Below are 13,424 nucleotides of genomic sequence, written 5' to 3'. Positions count from 1 at the left end.
CACATATGTGAAAACTACAATACTAGTTTCTCACTAGAAAGGCAATAAAAAGATGTAAAAAGTGAAAATATAACTTTATTTACAATAAATTTGTGCTCCAGCCGCTTCCTTGGCCGACATTTAATTTTTTCTAACTCGACCAATCACATTCTCCATGCACGCACATGCATAGAAGTGTGGGACAGGACAATGAAGGTAGTCAGGAGACAGGAAGTAAACCAAATATTGGATTCGGACATGACTTGATGCCTTAATGCCTTGGAATGCAGCATTTTAGAGCTTTCGAATGCATCAATGGTCTTTCGCTGCACTATCATGTCATACGAAGGCAAAATCTGACATGAAGCATCAATAAAAGCTGTTTTAAGAGTAATAAGGAAGCCTTGCATTCTGAAATGTAATGTTTTTATAGTACATTGACCTCTTACATGCAAGAAAAACTGTTTCTTTAACTGATTCATTAAGATTGTAATAACCTTATTAAGTCTGTTTTATATGTTGGGCATACAGTTTTTAATTGCTAGATATTTGAACACATGTCAAGTTCTAATAAAGATGACTCAATAAAACATGTATTCAAACAATAGAAGGCCATGTAGATGCTGTAATATGGATGCTGGGTTTGAGAATTTACATTGTTACATTTGAACAGCAGGGAAAAAAGTACAATTTTATTTTTATACAATTTTAAACATTTTATTGATCATAATAGTGTAATGGTTCACAGAACCAAACAAAATATTTTTTTTGTTTTAATTTCATTGTGGTGGCATCAAATAAAAACTGACAATGACTATAAATAAAAATAAATAAAAAATTAAACGCTATTAGCAAAAAACAAAAACCTCATGAGCAGTGTGATGAACACATGCCATAAATTTAACCAAATACAGACACTAGAAAATTAAAACACTTCAACAATAAAAAAAACTCAACACACACAACTGTCATCAATACATACAGTATAATATATATATACACACACACAGAGACACAATCTAGTTTTATTAAATAAAATAAACCTATTCTGATGAAAAGTCATAAACTAGTAGTTTTATGTTTGATTATTTAAATCTAACTTTGGTGTCTTACTAAATATGAGCACAGTGTGGGACATCGAAACCTATTAGGAACTCTCGAGCGAACACCATTTATTTGATCTTACTAGGTTAAAATCATCACATATTAACCAAATCAGTGTTTTTAAAATGATTTTTTGTTTCTTATCAACACCATTTACAAGGCCAATTTCCAGTCAGGACCCAGAAAGAAATAAGTTGGATTTTGTTCTTAAAAACTTTTGTATATACTGTAACAACAGTGTCTGACATCTAAGTGAAACAAACAAATTAGAGCATTTAAACAGAATATTCTGATTTAACCACACAGAGAAGTTAAACTAGTACCAACCACACGCTAAAACGACCAATAAAATAAGGATGACCCTGGTACTGTAGTGTCAAAGACATATTTAACCCACAGCAAATTAAGGCATCGATGACCAAGTGTTGCTAAACATGCTTTGCCAAAAAATCAGAAAATAAAAACAACCCTCAATGAGGTCTGTGATCTTCATGTTGCATCTGTGCAAGTTTTCAAGTAAAGCCATGCATTAAATAGCTAAACAAAAAGGTTTCCATGCACTGAATGATTGTAAGAATAATACTGTATACAGAAAACATCTGTACAATGTCATTTTAACCATCGGTTTCTTCATCAATGCTCTTTGGAAGACAGAAATATTGAATACACCAACATGGTAACTGTTTAAGTGCATAAAATGCTACATATTTCACAAAAGAATTTAAATAAAAACGAGGAAACAATAACACTGAAGCTATCGGACACTACTACCAACGTAGGTTGTGTTATAATTGTGTTATAACCAGACATTCTGATCATTTAGGACAAACCTGATGTTTCTCTTTTCTATTCTAATCATAATAAAGAGTCCATAATACTGATTTAACCTCAAAAATTCTGTCACATTTGCACAAATAGTGTACAATTTAGCACCTGTAGTTTAAACATTTGTTCATACAGGACATTTTACAGATTTTCATGCCAACATTTTAGCTCATTTGAACATTAAACGTTTAAAGTACAAAAAAATAAATGCATTATCTTTACAACGCTAAACTCGGTACTATAAGATGGGCATTTTTTTGATAAGTAATCGAATAAATCCACGTTAATATGTATATACATTATATATAGGCACGGTTTCCCAGACAGGTCTTATCCTAGTCTTAGACTAAAATTCATGTTTGAGCTGCCTTAATTTTAAAAACACCTTGTAATGACCCATCTTAACATATATCAGTGACATTGTTTTGTCACAAGAAGCACACCAGTATTGTTTATTTGTAAGATTTGTTTGTAAAAACTACTTCAATGTCCTAATACAACTAAGGCCTAGTCCTGGATTAATCTAAACCCTGTTTGGGAAACCACCCCGTAATGTTTTGTTCAAAAGTTCAACTAAAGATTATTAAAGTACCTCAAAGAAATTTATCTGGAGTATTAAAGTGGACATTTCACAAGACTTTTAAAGATGTTAAATAAATATTTGGTGTCCCCAGCGTACCTATAGCTCAAAATATCATCTTGATAATTTATTATAACATGTTAAAATTGACACTTTGTAGGTGTGAGCAAAAATGTGCCATTATGGGTGTGTCCTTTAAAATGCAAATGAGCTGATGAAGTGCAAACACTGTCACAATGATGGTGGTTGAATTGAAACTCAATTGTGCTGTCAATTATTTTTTCTCTCTCTGCATTAAACTTTAGTGCTGTGGTTGGATAGTGCAGATTAAGGGGCGGTGTTATTATAATAAGATCCCCTTTTGACATCACAAGGGGAGCCAAATTTTAATGACCTATTTCTTCACATGCTTGCAGAGAATGGTTAACAAAAACTAAGTTACTGGGTTGATCTTTTTCACATTTTTTTGTTGATAGAAGCACTGGGGACCCAATTAAAGCACTTAAACATGAAAAAAGATTTTTATGATGTGTCATCCTTAAAAAACAAAATCTAATTAAACAAACGGTTTTCATTAAATAAATTGCAGTTACAAATAACTCTCCTAATAGTGCCACGTGACCCTTGTAATACTGGATAAACTTCAGACTCCATAATTGACCTATGGCTAAGCCACGCCCCTTCCACTCACTCAGACAAACAATCAACATTCGGTGAAAGGCGCTATGGCAGCTGTCACAGTAGGAGACATTTCACAGGAGGCAATTGATGATTTTTGGAGACAGAAAGACTATATATATCATCTCAAAGTCACCAAAAGGGCCTTAACTATGCATTGGAGGGTTATATTATTAATAATTTTATTGTTGAGAAGTTCGATGAAAAGCTTCAGCATACGTTTCTTTACCAAGAGTACCTCTCCGTTAGTTTGGTGCTACAGTATTTACATGAATCATTCAGCACAACATTGCTATTAAAAATAACATTTCTTATCTCAATTATTTACAGATACGTTAATGAAGCTAAGTGACATGACGTACAGCGCAGCTAGAAGCTAACGTTAACATTTTCTAATGTTAGGCTAACATTACGTTAGAGATAATGTCAAATACGTTGTTGACTTAGCTTAGAACAGATGTAGAAATCCTTGTTTAATTTATCCACGTTTAGTTGGTGTTGTGGTTTACCGCACAACTTAATCTGGATTAAGCGTACACTTATCTCTGTCAAGATGTGGCTCAGGAAAGGGTTAAAAATACACACCGTCGCCCATACCTAGTGTCGGAGTTGCATGTCCCCCATGCACACCGTTTGACCATTTTAAACTTAAAATGACAAGAAAAACATATGAAACTGACTAACTGCAATGCGTTTCAATGGACGTGGAAGTAAAGAATGTCCGAGTGTATTGAGTTGCTATGTGCACTGTGATTGGCTCATCGCGTTTAGCCATAGGTCAATTCAAATAAAAGCTGTTGAAATAAGGCTACAAAATTCATGTGTACAACATTAGCCTTGGCACAAATGCTTCACTCCAGTATCGTATTAGAATCAGAGGTGATCTCGGCTCAATGACGTTAACCTTTTAGTTTTCAAAAGTACTGTCTGTTGTACAAGGAACCTCAGATGAAGGTCAATATATACTGATGATACAGTGACTTGATATCAAAGTGCTTTTGTCTTTAAATCCACTCTTGAATCACACAAACAAACATCAGCAAATTCTGACATACTGCATTAATGCTGATAAACAGCAGCATAAGTAATTCACTGTACAATACACTGTTACAATCAATAAACAATGAAACATCTTTACAGGTTTGGTTTTAAAAACTACCGAGTTGCCTCACTGTCAACTTTCTACTCAAAGGCAGCATGACATTAACCTTATACAAATAGTGTGCATCATGCGAATGCTCATCGCTGATTTTAGTTTGTTTGAGGTTAACATATTAAACTAACCCTATGATATGTGCTATACATAGTACACACAAATATCTACATTACAGTGAACTACGTAATTAAATAATTAGCAGTTTAAGTATTTATACTTGATCAACTTTTCGATCCGTTATTGGTTGAAACGTGTCCCGTGGCACACATAATGGGCGTACACACCAAATGCGAATTCAACTTGCACGAGTAGATTACATAAAAGGTCAATGTAAAGATGTGAATAGACGCAAACTCGCGTGGGGCAATGCGATGATGTGAATTTGGCGCCGCAATTGGCGCAAAAACATGCGCTATTCACTTCAAGAGCGTCTTTGTAGGCCAATGAGAATGACGTGAATTGGGCGGCGCAATTGACGAGATCTAAATATTAAACTCAAACGAAAAATTAGCATGAAGTTTAATCCCGCGAGTAATATAGAGCGAGGAACAAGATACTTTGCGATTGGTGTGTATGGAGCATAAGACGACTTGTCACAAGAATTACGAGAACCATTGATCGTCTTACGTATCGACGCGGATCCAGCGTGTTTTTAATTAAACACTAAATATGCTCAAAATAAAAAGCATTTCCTATCACAAACGTTTTGGTGTGCTGTTCAATGCCATTACAAAGCTAGGAAGAGCCAAGATATTATTTCATAAATCTAACTTTAAAAGTGTACGGCTGAATAAATAAAGTCATATACACATACAATGGCATTATGGTGAATAAATTATGCTTGGTGATTTCTTGACATACAAAGGAACAAATGTCTTTGTACTCTTTCAAATTTGTGTTTTTCAAATGCAAGCCTCTCATCAGCATAGGTTGAGGTATCATGAAAATAATAATTTTGCTGTCAATGTGTATGACGTCAATTTTCATGGTTATGATGTATTGAATTGCCATCGAGGTAGGCGGCACACAAATAAAAAAAAACTATTATCTATCAGCCCAGCCGTGGTACCACACACTTTCTCGGACACATCTGTAGTACCTATAATGTTTTACGGCCCTGTGGTGAAACTCGCAACAAACAATCATGTGCAAGAACTATGCTGAACAAAGGTGGGGAAATAGTGGAGGAGGGAGAGGTTTCTGGCAGTGAAAGAGTCTCTGTGTTCAATCTTAGCACTGATGTAGTTCATCAAAAACAGAGAAATGTCACTGTACAGGAAGACTTGTAAAGAATAGTCAAAGATAAACTAGAGATGATATCTGATCTTACACTAAGACATGATTGAGATTTCAGAAAACGATGGAGGAGAATTTTGAGTCAATGAAGGTAAAGAAACCTCTTATGGTTCATCTTGAAAACATCTGGTGCCTTGCTTGAATTGAGGTCTGGTTATTTCTCCATCATAAGGTGAAAGAGGGGTTGTGTTTTCTGATTTCCTGTAGCAGGCGCTCGCGCTCAGAGAGAGCGTTCTGGAGAGCAGACTGGACATCGGCGAGTTTGGACTCCAGAGACTGCACCAACAGAAAAAGCGCAAATATTAGCAAATCTGTTTTCAGATATTAAATAACATTATTTCTTTATTTTAAATTTGAACAGCTTAACTAAACGGGTGATGACATAATCTTTGCATCAATAATACATCTTGCAAGCTTCATAGCTTAAATGCCCTCCTCTTTTAAAAAGAAAAAGAGTATAGGCATGAGTACATGTGCTTAAAAAGAGAGTAATGTATGTGTGAAAATAGGGCTGGGTATCGATTCAGATTTTCCAGATCGATTCGATTTCGATTCACAAGCTACCAAATCGATTCGATTTCGATTCTCGATTCAATTTTCGATTCTGGTTCTCGGACCGGTTTTTATATTCTATTCAACTCAATGAATATAGATTTAATATAATTATTCTATTAATAAAAAGAACAGTGAACAGCAGGTTACAAGTGAGTAATTAATAAAATCGACGAAGCACCTGAAACCGCCATTTAAAGCACTGAATGAATGAATGACAGGCTTGCCTCTTGCTCCTTGGTAACATGCGCTAGGCAAAAAAAGAGGGTGACATCTAGTGAAGAAGACTAGTAATTCGATTAATGTTAATCTTTCGTTCAATGTTTGCATAAATAAATATGAAAGAAAAAAATCGATTCTGCTCTTTGAGAATCGATTTCTGAATCGCCACGTTTTAAAAAACGATTAATCGAAAAATCGATTTTTTTGCCCAGCCCTATGTGAAAACATAAAAAATATAAAATATGTGTAAGTGTATACATATTTTGTGCCTTACCTTGTTTTTCTCATGAACTTTAGAACAGGATTGGTCAGCCATCCCTGACTGACTCGGAGTAGCCGCTTGTGTGAAAGAAAGAAAAAGAAAGGGTAAGGTCAAAAGTGTCATGTAATCTGAGCTGCAATAACCCAGAGAAATAGTCATATTAATAGAAGTATAAACAACAAAATAATAAACTTAAATTATCACGTCATCGTTTACTTTGTGGTTTGTACCTTTTGCATATTGTTAACATGTACTAATACACACTTACACACCAAAGGAAATGTAAAAACATGAATCTGACAATAGTGCTTTTTCACCAAACATTGAACTTTAGACATAAGAGTTCTGTATGAATTCTTCTCAAAACAGATATTTTCAAAACTGTAATTCTGTGTATTTGTTAATGTTAATATTTGGTACAGTAGCCTTTGTTTGCAATTACAGCGGTCAAACGTTTCCTGTAGTTTTTCACCAGGTTTGCACACACTGCAGGAGGGATATTGATCTACTCCTCCACACAGATCTTCTCCAGATCAGTCAGGTTGTTGTTCCCCAAAATCTCGCAATACATGGCCAGGGTCATCCTCTCCTTAATACAGTGCAGTTGCCCTGTCCCATGTGCAGAAAAACACCCCCATAGCATGATGCTTCCACCTCCATGCTTCACAGTAGGAATGGTGTTCTTGGGATGTACTCATCATTTTTCTTCTTTAAAAACACGTTTAGTGGAATTATGATCAAAACGTTTTATTTTGGTCTCATCTGACCACATGACTTTTTCCCATGACTCCTCTGGATCATCCAAATGGTCATTGGCAAACTTAAGACGGGCCTGGACATGTGCTGGTTTAAGCAGGGGAACCTTCCATGCCATGCATGATTTCAAACCATGACGTCTTAGTGTATTACCATCAGTAACCTTGGAAACGGTGGTCCCAGCTCTTTTCAGGTCATTGACCAGCTTCTCCCGTGAAGTTCTGGGCTGATTTCTCACCTTTCTTAGGATCATTGAGACCCCACGAGGTGAGATCTTGCATGGAGCCCCAGTTCGAGGGAAATTGACAGTCATGTTTAGCTTCTTCCAATTTCTAATGATTGCTCCAACAGTGGACCTTTTTTCACCAAGTTTCTTGGCAATTTCCCCATAGCCCTTTCCAGACATGTGGAGGTGTACAATTTCGTCTCTAGTGTCTTTGGACAGCTCTGTGGTCTGGGCCATGTTACTAGTTGGATTCTTACTGATTGTATGGGGTGGACAGGTGTCTGTGAACGGGCGCATCTAATTTAGGATAATAAATGGAGTGGAGGTGGACATTTTAAAGGCAGACTAGCAGGTCTTTGAGGATCAGAATTCTAGCTGATAGACAGGTGTTCAAATACTTATTTGCATCTGTATCATACAAATAAATATTTAAAAAAATCATACATTGTGATTTCTGGATTATGTCTCTAACAGTGAACATATACCTACGATGACAATTTCAGACCCTTCCATGATTTCTAAGTGGAAAAACTTGCAAAATAGCAGGGTGTTCAAATACTTATTTTCCTCACTGTATCAAGACAGCGTGCTCGCGCAAGGAAGATAGTTTTCGAGTCATTTCATTCTTAATAACTCTTTTAACATCAATTAGGTTCCGAATTTCATCTCTCTTAATAATTCATCAAGCAAGTATTCCTGCATGTTTAAAAAACAAAACAAAATGTCACGCGCATGTGGATGAACATGCATCTTTGTATTAGATTAAGAATTTAAGATGGTACAGCTGTCAGAAAACCTACAAATAATTTTAGATGTTTACTGACTATTTAGAGCAGTTGGGATCACTAGATGAGGGCTTTTTTGACCAAAATTGACATTTATACTTTCTTTTGCCTCTTGCTCAAAATTAGACTGTGCGCATTTTGCCAGCTCGGGTCACATATTTGAATAACAAAACATCTTTACTACCTCATTTTAAATGAACATTCAAATTCAGGCATCAGGTAAGACTTACGTCGCAATCTGAGAATTCCATCATCTAAACGCTCCAGCACAATTCCATCCAGAGAAAAGAGTACGGGAACTGGCTGAGGAGCAGTCGGGTAAACACGAGGACCATCATCCTGACAGACGAGATAAACAATTTTTTTTTTAAATATTTCAACACAACTTGCATTGGAATAATTGACAGCAGGCTGTTGAATTATTCAAAATTAAAGGACACCCAAAGTGGTAATGCAGCACGACGCGAAGCGGGTGTGCATTATTTTCAAATAATTTAAAGGATTGGAGTCAATTATTCCTCTTATACAACGGTTACCACAAACATTGCTCTGGTGCCCATTTTAAGACATTTGACAGGTCAGGTGTACATTTTACAGAAAAATAATCAACACCCATGAAACATTTTCAGCCAATCAGAGTAAAACATTCAACAGGCCCGTAGTATAAGCTGTAATAGACACAAGGCTACAGTCAATGACAGCCATGCTGATTTAAAGTCTAATAACCATCTTGCATTTGTGATATTGTTTTCCTAAATACATTTATTGACTTTTTATTACTTGGAAGTGGCAGCGGCTCATTCTCACCTTAAGTGTAATAGCAGTTTCTTGCAGCCATAATCTCATTGGCTGTATGTCTGCCTTAAGCTCATCCTCCAGGAAGGGACCCAAAGTGTTTAATGTAGAAGCCAAAAGCTCTGCTCTGCATCCCGTCAAACACATCTCCATAAACCCCAAGCTCTCCGATAGAGGGGAATGTCTGCTCGCGCAGGGCCCCATTTCCAATCTGAGAGATGCTGCTGGGGGGCAGGAAAGAGCTCGGGGGCCCGGGGACAGCGGAGCGCTGGGAGATGCAGAACCAGCTATGAGAGATTGAAGAGATAAAGACAATAATTTATCTACTTTTCAAAAAATGTATTTGATAAAGCTGGCAGCTGAAATTAATTATGCCAACAAATAATATGTTCAGCATCTGTTTAGATTCAGATACCATAGGAACAGAGTTAATATGAGGGACAAATGTGTGTGGTGATTGCTGGGATGGATTTGAGATGCAGATTGTATCCTGTGAGTCATAAATAATTGGATCAGATGGTTTGGAGAGCTAAGCCAGTTCCTCGTAACCACTTTATATGCAGTATGTAAACAAAACAGTCGATATCTATTTGCATTTGGTGTATTTGGTGGAGATATAACCCCTTCTTTGCAAAAGAAGCTTTGGCAGAAATGTAAACTGAGGTCAGACGTAAGCTTCCAACCACCATGCATGTTGTGCAGCTGCATATTCTGGGAGGAAAACCTTGCTTTTAATATTATTTTCATCAACATGCTGTTTTAATCAACATGAGGCTTTGACTTGCATGTAAACTTTTTTTATTGTGTAAAAAATATTGAAATATTTCTTGTATATGGCCATTAATCCAAAAGTTACCAAGATATGAATTTGGGTCAGTATCGCCGAGCCCTACTGTGTATTTTATTTAGCATTTCTATTTATGCATTTGGTACTGTAGATGGTTTTATCCAAAGCGCCTGACAAGCTTTACATTATATCAATATGTGCATCCCTGGGAATCAAATCTATGCATTTCGAGCAGCATTCTTTACCAGTTGACAGATAAACTACTCTTTGCCGTTTCTTTTAGCAGCATACTGCTAAGAGTAGTAGAACGGATGAGTGTGATTTAAACAAGGTAAACATTAGGTGTCCTTACCCTGCATCAGCGTCTGTCCTGTCAGCAGCTCTGTGACTTTATGGTTGCCAAGTTGTTTAGGCACAAGTTCTCTGGCCTCCAGCGCCACTATGATGTCTTCTCCACGCTTCTCTGCCAGGCAACCCATTCGGCTTAGACACAGAACTAACACTGAATACTGAAAACAACATCAGAACCTTAATCAAATATCAGAAGTTGTACAAACTGTTAAAGGAATAGTTTATTCCAAAATTAAAATTAGCCCATAATTTACTCACCTTAATTCATAATTTATGACTTTATTGAGCCGAAGACATTTAGAGTTATATTAAATTATGTCCTGGCTCTTCTTAACCTTGTAATGGCACTGAAAAGTGGCCACTTGCTTGAAACCCATCCATCATTTGATAAAGGAATCCAAATGACTCAAGTGGGCTAATATGAAGAGTTTGGTTTCAAAACGCAATAAATCCATTTTGATTAATTTGGGTAAAAATGTGTTTTCTATACCAAGAAAGTGACAAGATGAAAACCACAATTTTCTGTTACAAACGTTCACATAGCATCTTTAGGTTATAATAACATTAAAAATTCAAATCCATAATTTGATTTTCAAAGATTTATTATAAAAACAGATTTTTTTTTCACAAAATGCAATAAATCCATGACAAGTTCCCCCCCCCCAAAATGCTATAAATATTGAATCAATACATAAATGTGCATGTATCTTTGCCATGTTATATTCATTTAGTTGACTAGTGGTATACAATGATTAAAAAAATAAACATTAATGGCATTAATCAAAACACTTACTTTGTCATATTAAGAACACTGTCATTGCTGCTGTCATCCTTGGGACGTCGTCGCTGAACTTTTTTGACAGCGATCAGCTGTAAAATGTTTTGGTCCTGCTCGATTTTCGTTGACTTAGAGTAAAATAATGTAAAGTTTTTCATAAGATCTCCTGGGGTCAATGTTTTAGCATGACAGAAGCTTAATGCTGTCGGGAGAACAAGCAACAGCCGGCATTTTTCTTCGCCGAATTCCTCTCACGCAAGTTATTTGAATTTGATGGCTTACATTTCTTCCCCGCCACAGAAAACCACCATAGGTTTATCAATGCCATCAAATGCATTATTTTGTTTTTGTTTGTTGATCACGAAGTACAAATTAGATGAGAAAACTAGGATTCTGTGTGTATTAAAGGACCGCCAGTATTGTTTACAATGCGTGGAATGGTGCGCTGTGATTGGTTTAGTGGATTTATTGCATTCTGCAGAGAAGGAGGACTGGCGTTTATCGCGGTTTGGAAAAAAAGGACAAAAGATGACAGAATAACACGGTGGATATTGGATTTTGCGTAAAATGAACTATTTACTTTTTAATACTGACCTGATACAGTACTGATTTTGGCGGAAACTTTTTTTTTAAATGGCGTTTATTTGTTTTGGAACCAAACTTCATATATATATATATCTTTTGAAGCAAAACAATACATTTGTGAAAGGAAACGTATTTTGGCAGCGATAAAGTACTGTGATGTCACACGGTCCTAATAAATAATAAGGAAAACATCAAATTGAGTAAATATTTAGGTTTTTATCTGATTAGTCAATTAATAATAAAAATAATAAAAATAACCATTAATCGTTTATGAAAATTATCATTACCGTAGTTGCAGTCCTATTCTCGTGTGTCTTGTGACGGCGTGTTTCATCACAATGCATATGACAACTAATCATGAGAACCAATGATCATCTTACATACCGAAGTGAAGCTGGTGTACTGCCATTTTAGATTATACAAATGTATTATTTCACTTAAACATGTTAACATGGATTTCTTTTTTGATGATGGACGAGCTTCAGCCATAACAAGGCTAGAAAGGGCCAAAATATTATTTAATACAACTCTGATTGTGTGCCACCGAAAGAAGAATTGATACACACCTGGGATGGCTTGAGGGTGAGTAAAATATGGCAGGATTTTCACTTTTGGAAGAACTATTCGTTGAATTCTAGTTCCCTACAATCATTAACTCACTAATTTAAACAGATTAAGGAACAATAAAGCACCTGTCTACCCATGTATTTTAGTCAATGTTCATTAACAATGGCAGAATAAAGAAATACTTTTTTTATTATTTTCTGTAGTTAATATCGACAAAATATATTGTGCATGTAGTGGGTGAGTGGGACAAATGTTTTTCTCTCTAGGAAAGCAACAGTGGACTGGGTAACACTTACTGTATCTTGGGCAATGTCTTCGGTGCTCTGGGAGAGCGAACTGCTAAGGTCTGCTGATGATCCACCTTCTGTTCCAGGTGCAGGACTAACACAGCTGCCAGGGTTGACCGCCATACCATTCGGACGCAAAGAGTCCACACCTGACTCTGAACAGAGAAGTAAAGCCTCTGTCAACGTAAACCTCTAAATTGTCAATACCTAAATTATAGCCAAAACTTCATTATGAATACCACAAGAAGACCAATTACAAGTACAGTGCTGCTGTACCGGAGTCCATGAGGATGACAAAGTTTTCACTGATGTCACTGTCAATGGATAAGCCGTCGTCTGCCAGGCTCCCTTCTAGAATGGCACTGTCGTAGGAATTCTGGGATGGTGACTGTTTTATGGACTGTAGCCGCAGATTCCCCATGAAGGTGGGGCTAGACTCTTCTGGCCTGCTAAATGAAATAGACATATTTACGAGAATGGCCGCAAGCAGTCTTTTAGTTATGTCCTGTGTGCACTGCATGTGAGCTCATTTAAAGTTGGACATAATAGAGACACAGTTTCAAGACTGCCCTGAAGGTAAACCCTTTGACTGTGATAATTTCTCCAGAATATAGATAGTGAGAGATTCAGTTGAGATATTTTTTCCTCATGCCATCAATTGGCACTTAGTTTTGTTTACTATTAACTTGCTATAGATAGAAATTATAAGCACATTGCGTGATGTGGTCAAGTTCAAGTTGTTTTCTGTGAAATAAGACTACATTTCATTTGGTTGTTTTATCCACAGGTTAAATGTCCGCTGTTCATCAAAAGGTCAATCCTAAATTAAGAAAAGGTTTGGTTTTGGACTAGA

The 13,424-nt window shown here is 36.3% G+C and overlaps 1 protein-coding gene across 3 annotated transcripts in view; it reads right to left on the bottom strand.

The window, feature by feature from the left end:
* Positions 1 to 669: 669 nt before the first annotated feature.
* The window catches only part of bltp3a (bridge-like lipid transfer protein family member 3A), a 35,156-nt gene continuing 22,401 nt past the window's right edge, over positions 670 to 13,424 (bottom strand). The window contains exons 15-21 of one of the 3 annotated variants that reach the window (XM_065286413.2): positions 12,848 to 13,020; positions 12,581 to 12,726; positions 10,356 to 10,512; positions 9,229 to 9,503; positions 8,652 to 8,760; positions 6,667 to 6,731; positions 670 to 5,894 (exon numbers count right to left, since the gene is read on the bottom strand). In XM_065286413.2, the coding sequence (XP_065142485.1) occupies positions 5,784 to 5,894; positions 6,667 to 6,731; positions 8,652 to 8,760; positions 9,229 to 9,503; positions 10,356 to 10,512; positions 12,581 to 12,726; positions 12,848 to 13,020 (1,036 nt within the window). In that variant the 3' untranslated portion in view covers positions 670 to 5,783. Of the gene's footprint in view, positions 5,895 to 6,666; positions 6,732 to 8,651; positions 8,761 to 9,228; positions 9,504 to 10,355; positions 10,513 to 12,580; positions 12,727 to 12,828; positions 13,021 to 13,424 lie in introns of those variants that run through there. The other 2 variants (XM_065286414.2, XR_012335587.1) reach the window with 2 other exon arrangements.

Source organism: Paramisgurnus dabryanus, chromosome 21 (genome assembly GCF_030506205.2).
Source record: "Paramisgurnus dabryanus chromosome 21, PD_genome_1.1, whole genome shotgun sequence".
Taxonomy (NCBI): domain Eukaryota; kingdom Metazoa; phylum Chordata; class Actinopteri; order Cypriniformes; family Cobitidae; genus Paramisgurnus; species Paramisgurnus dabryanus.
This window is presented reverse-complemented; position numbering and strand designations above follow the sequence as displayed.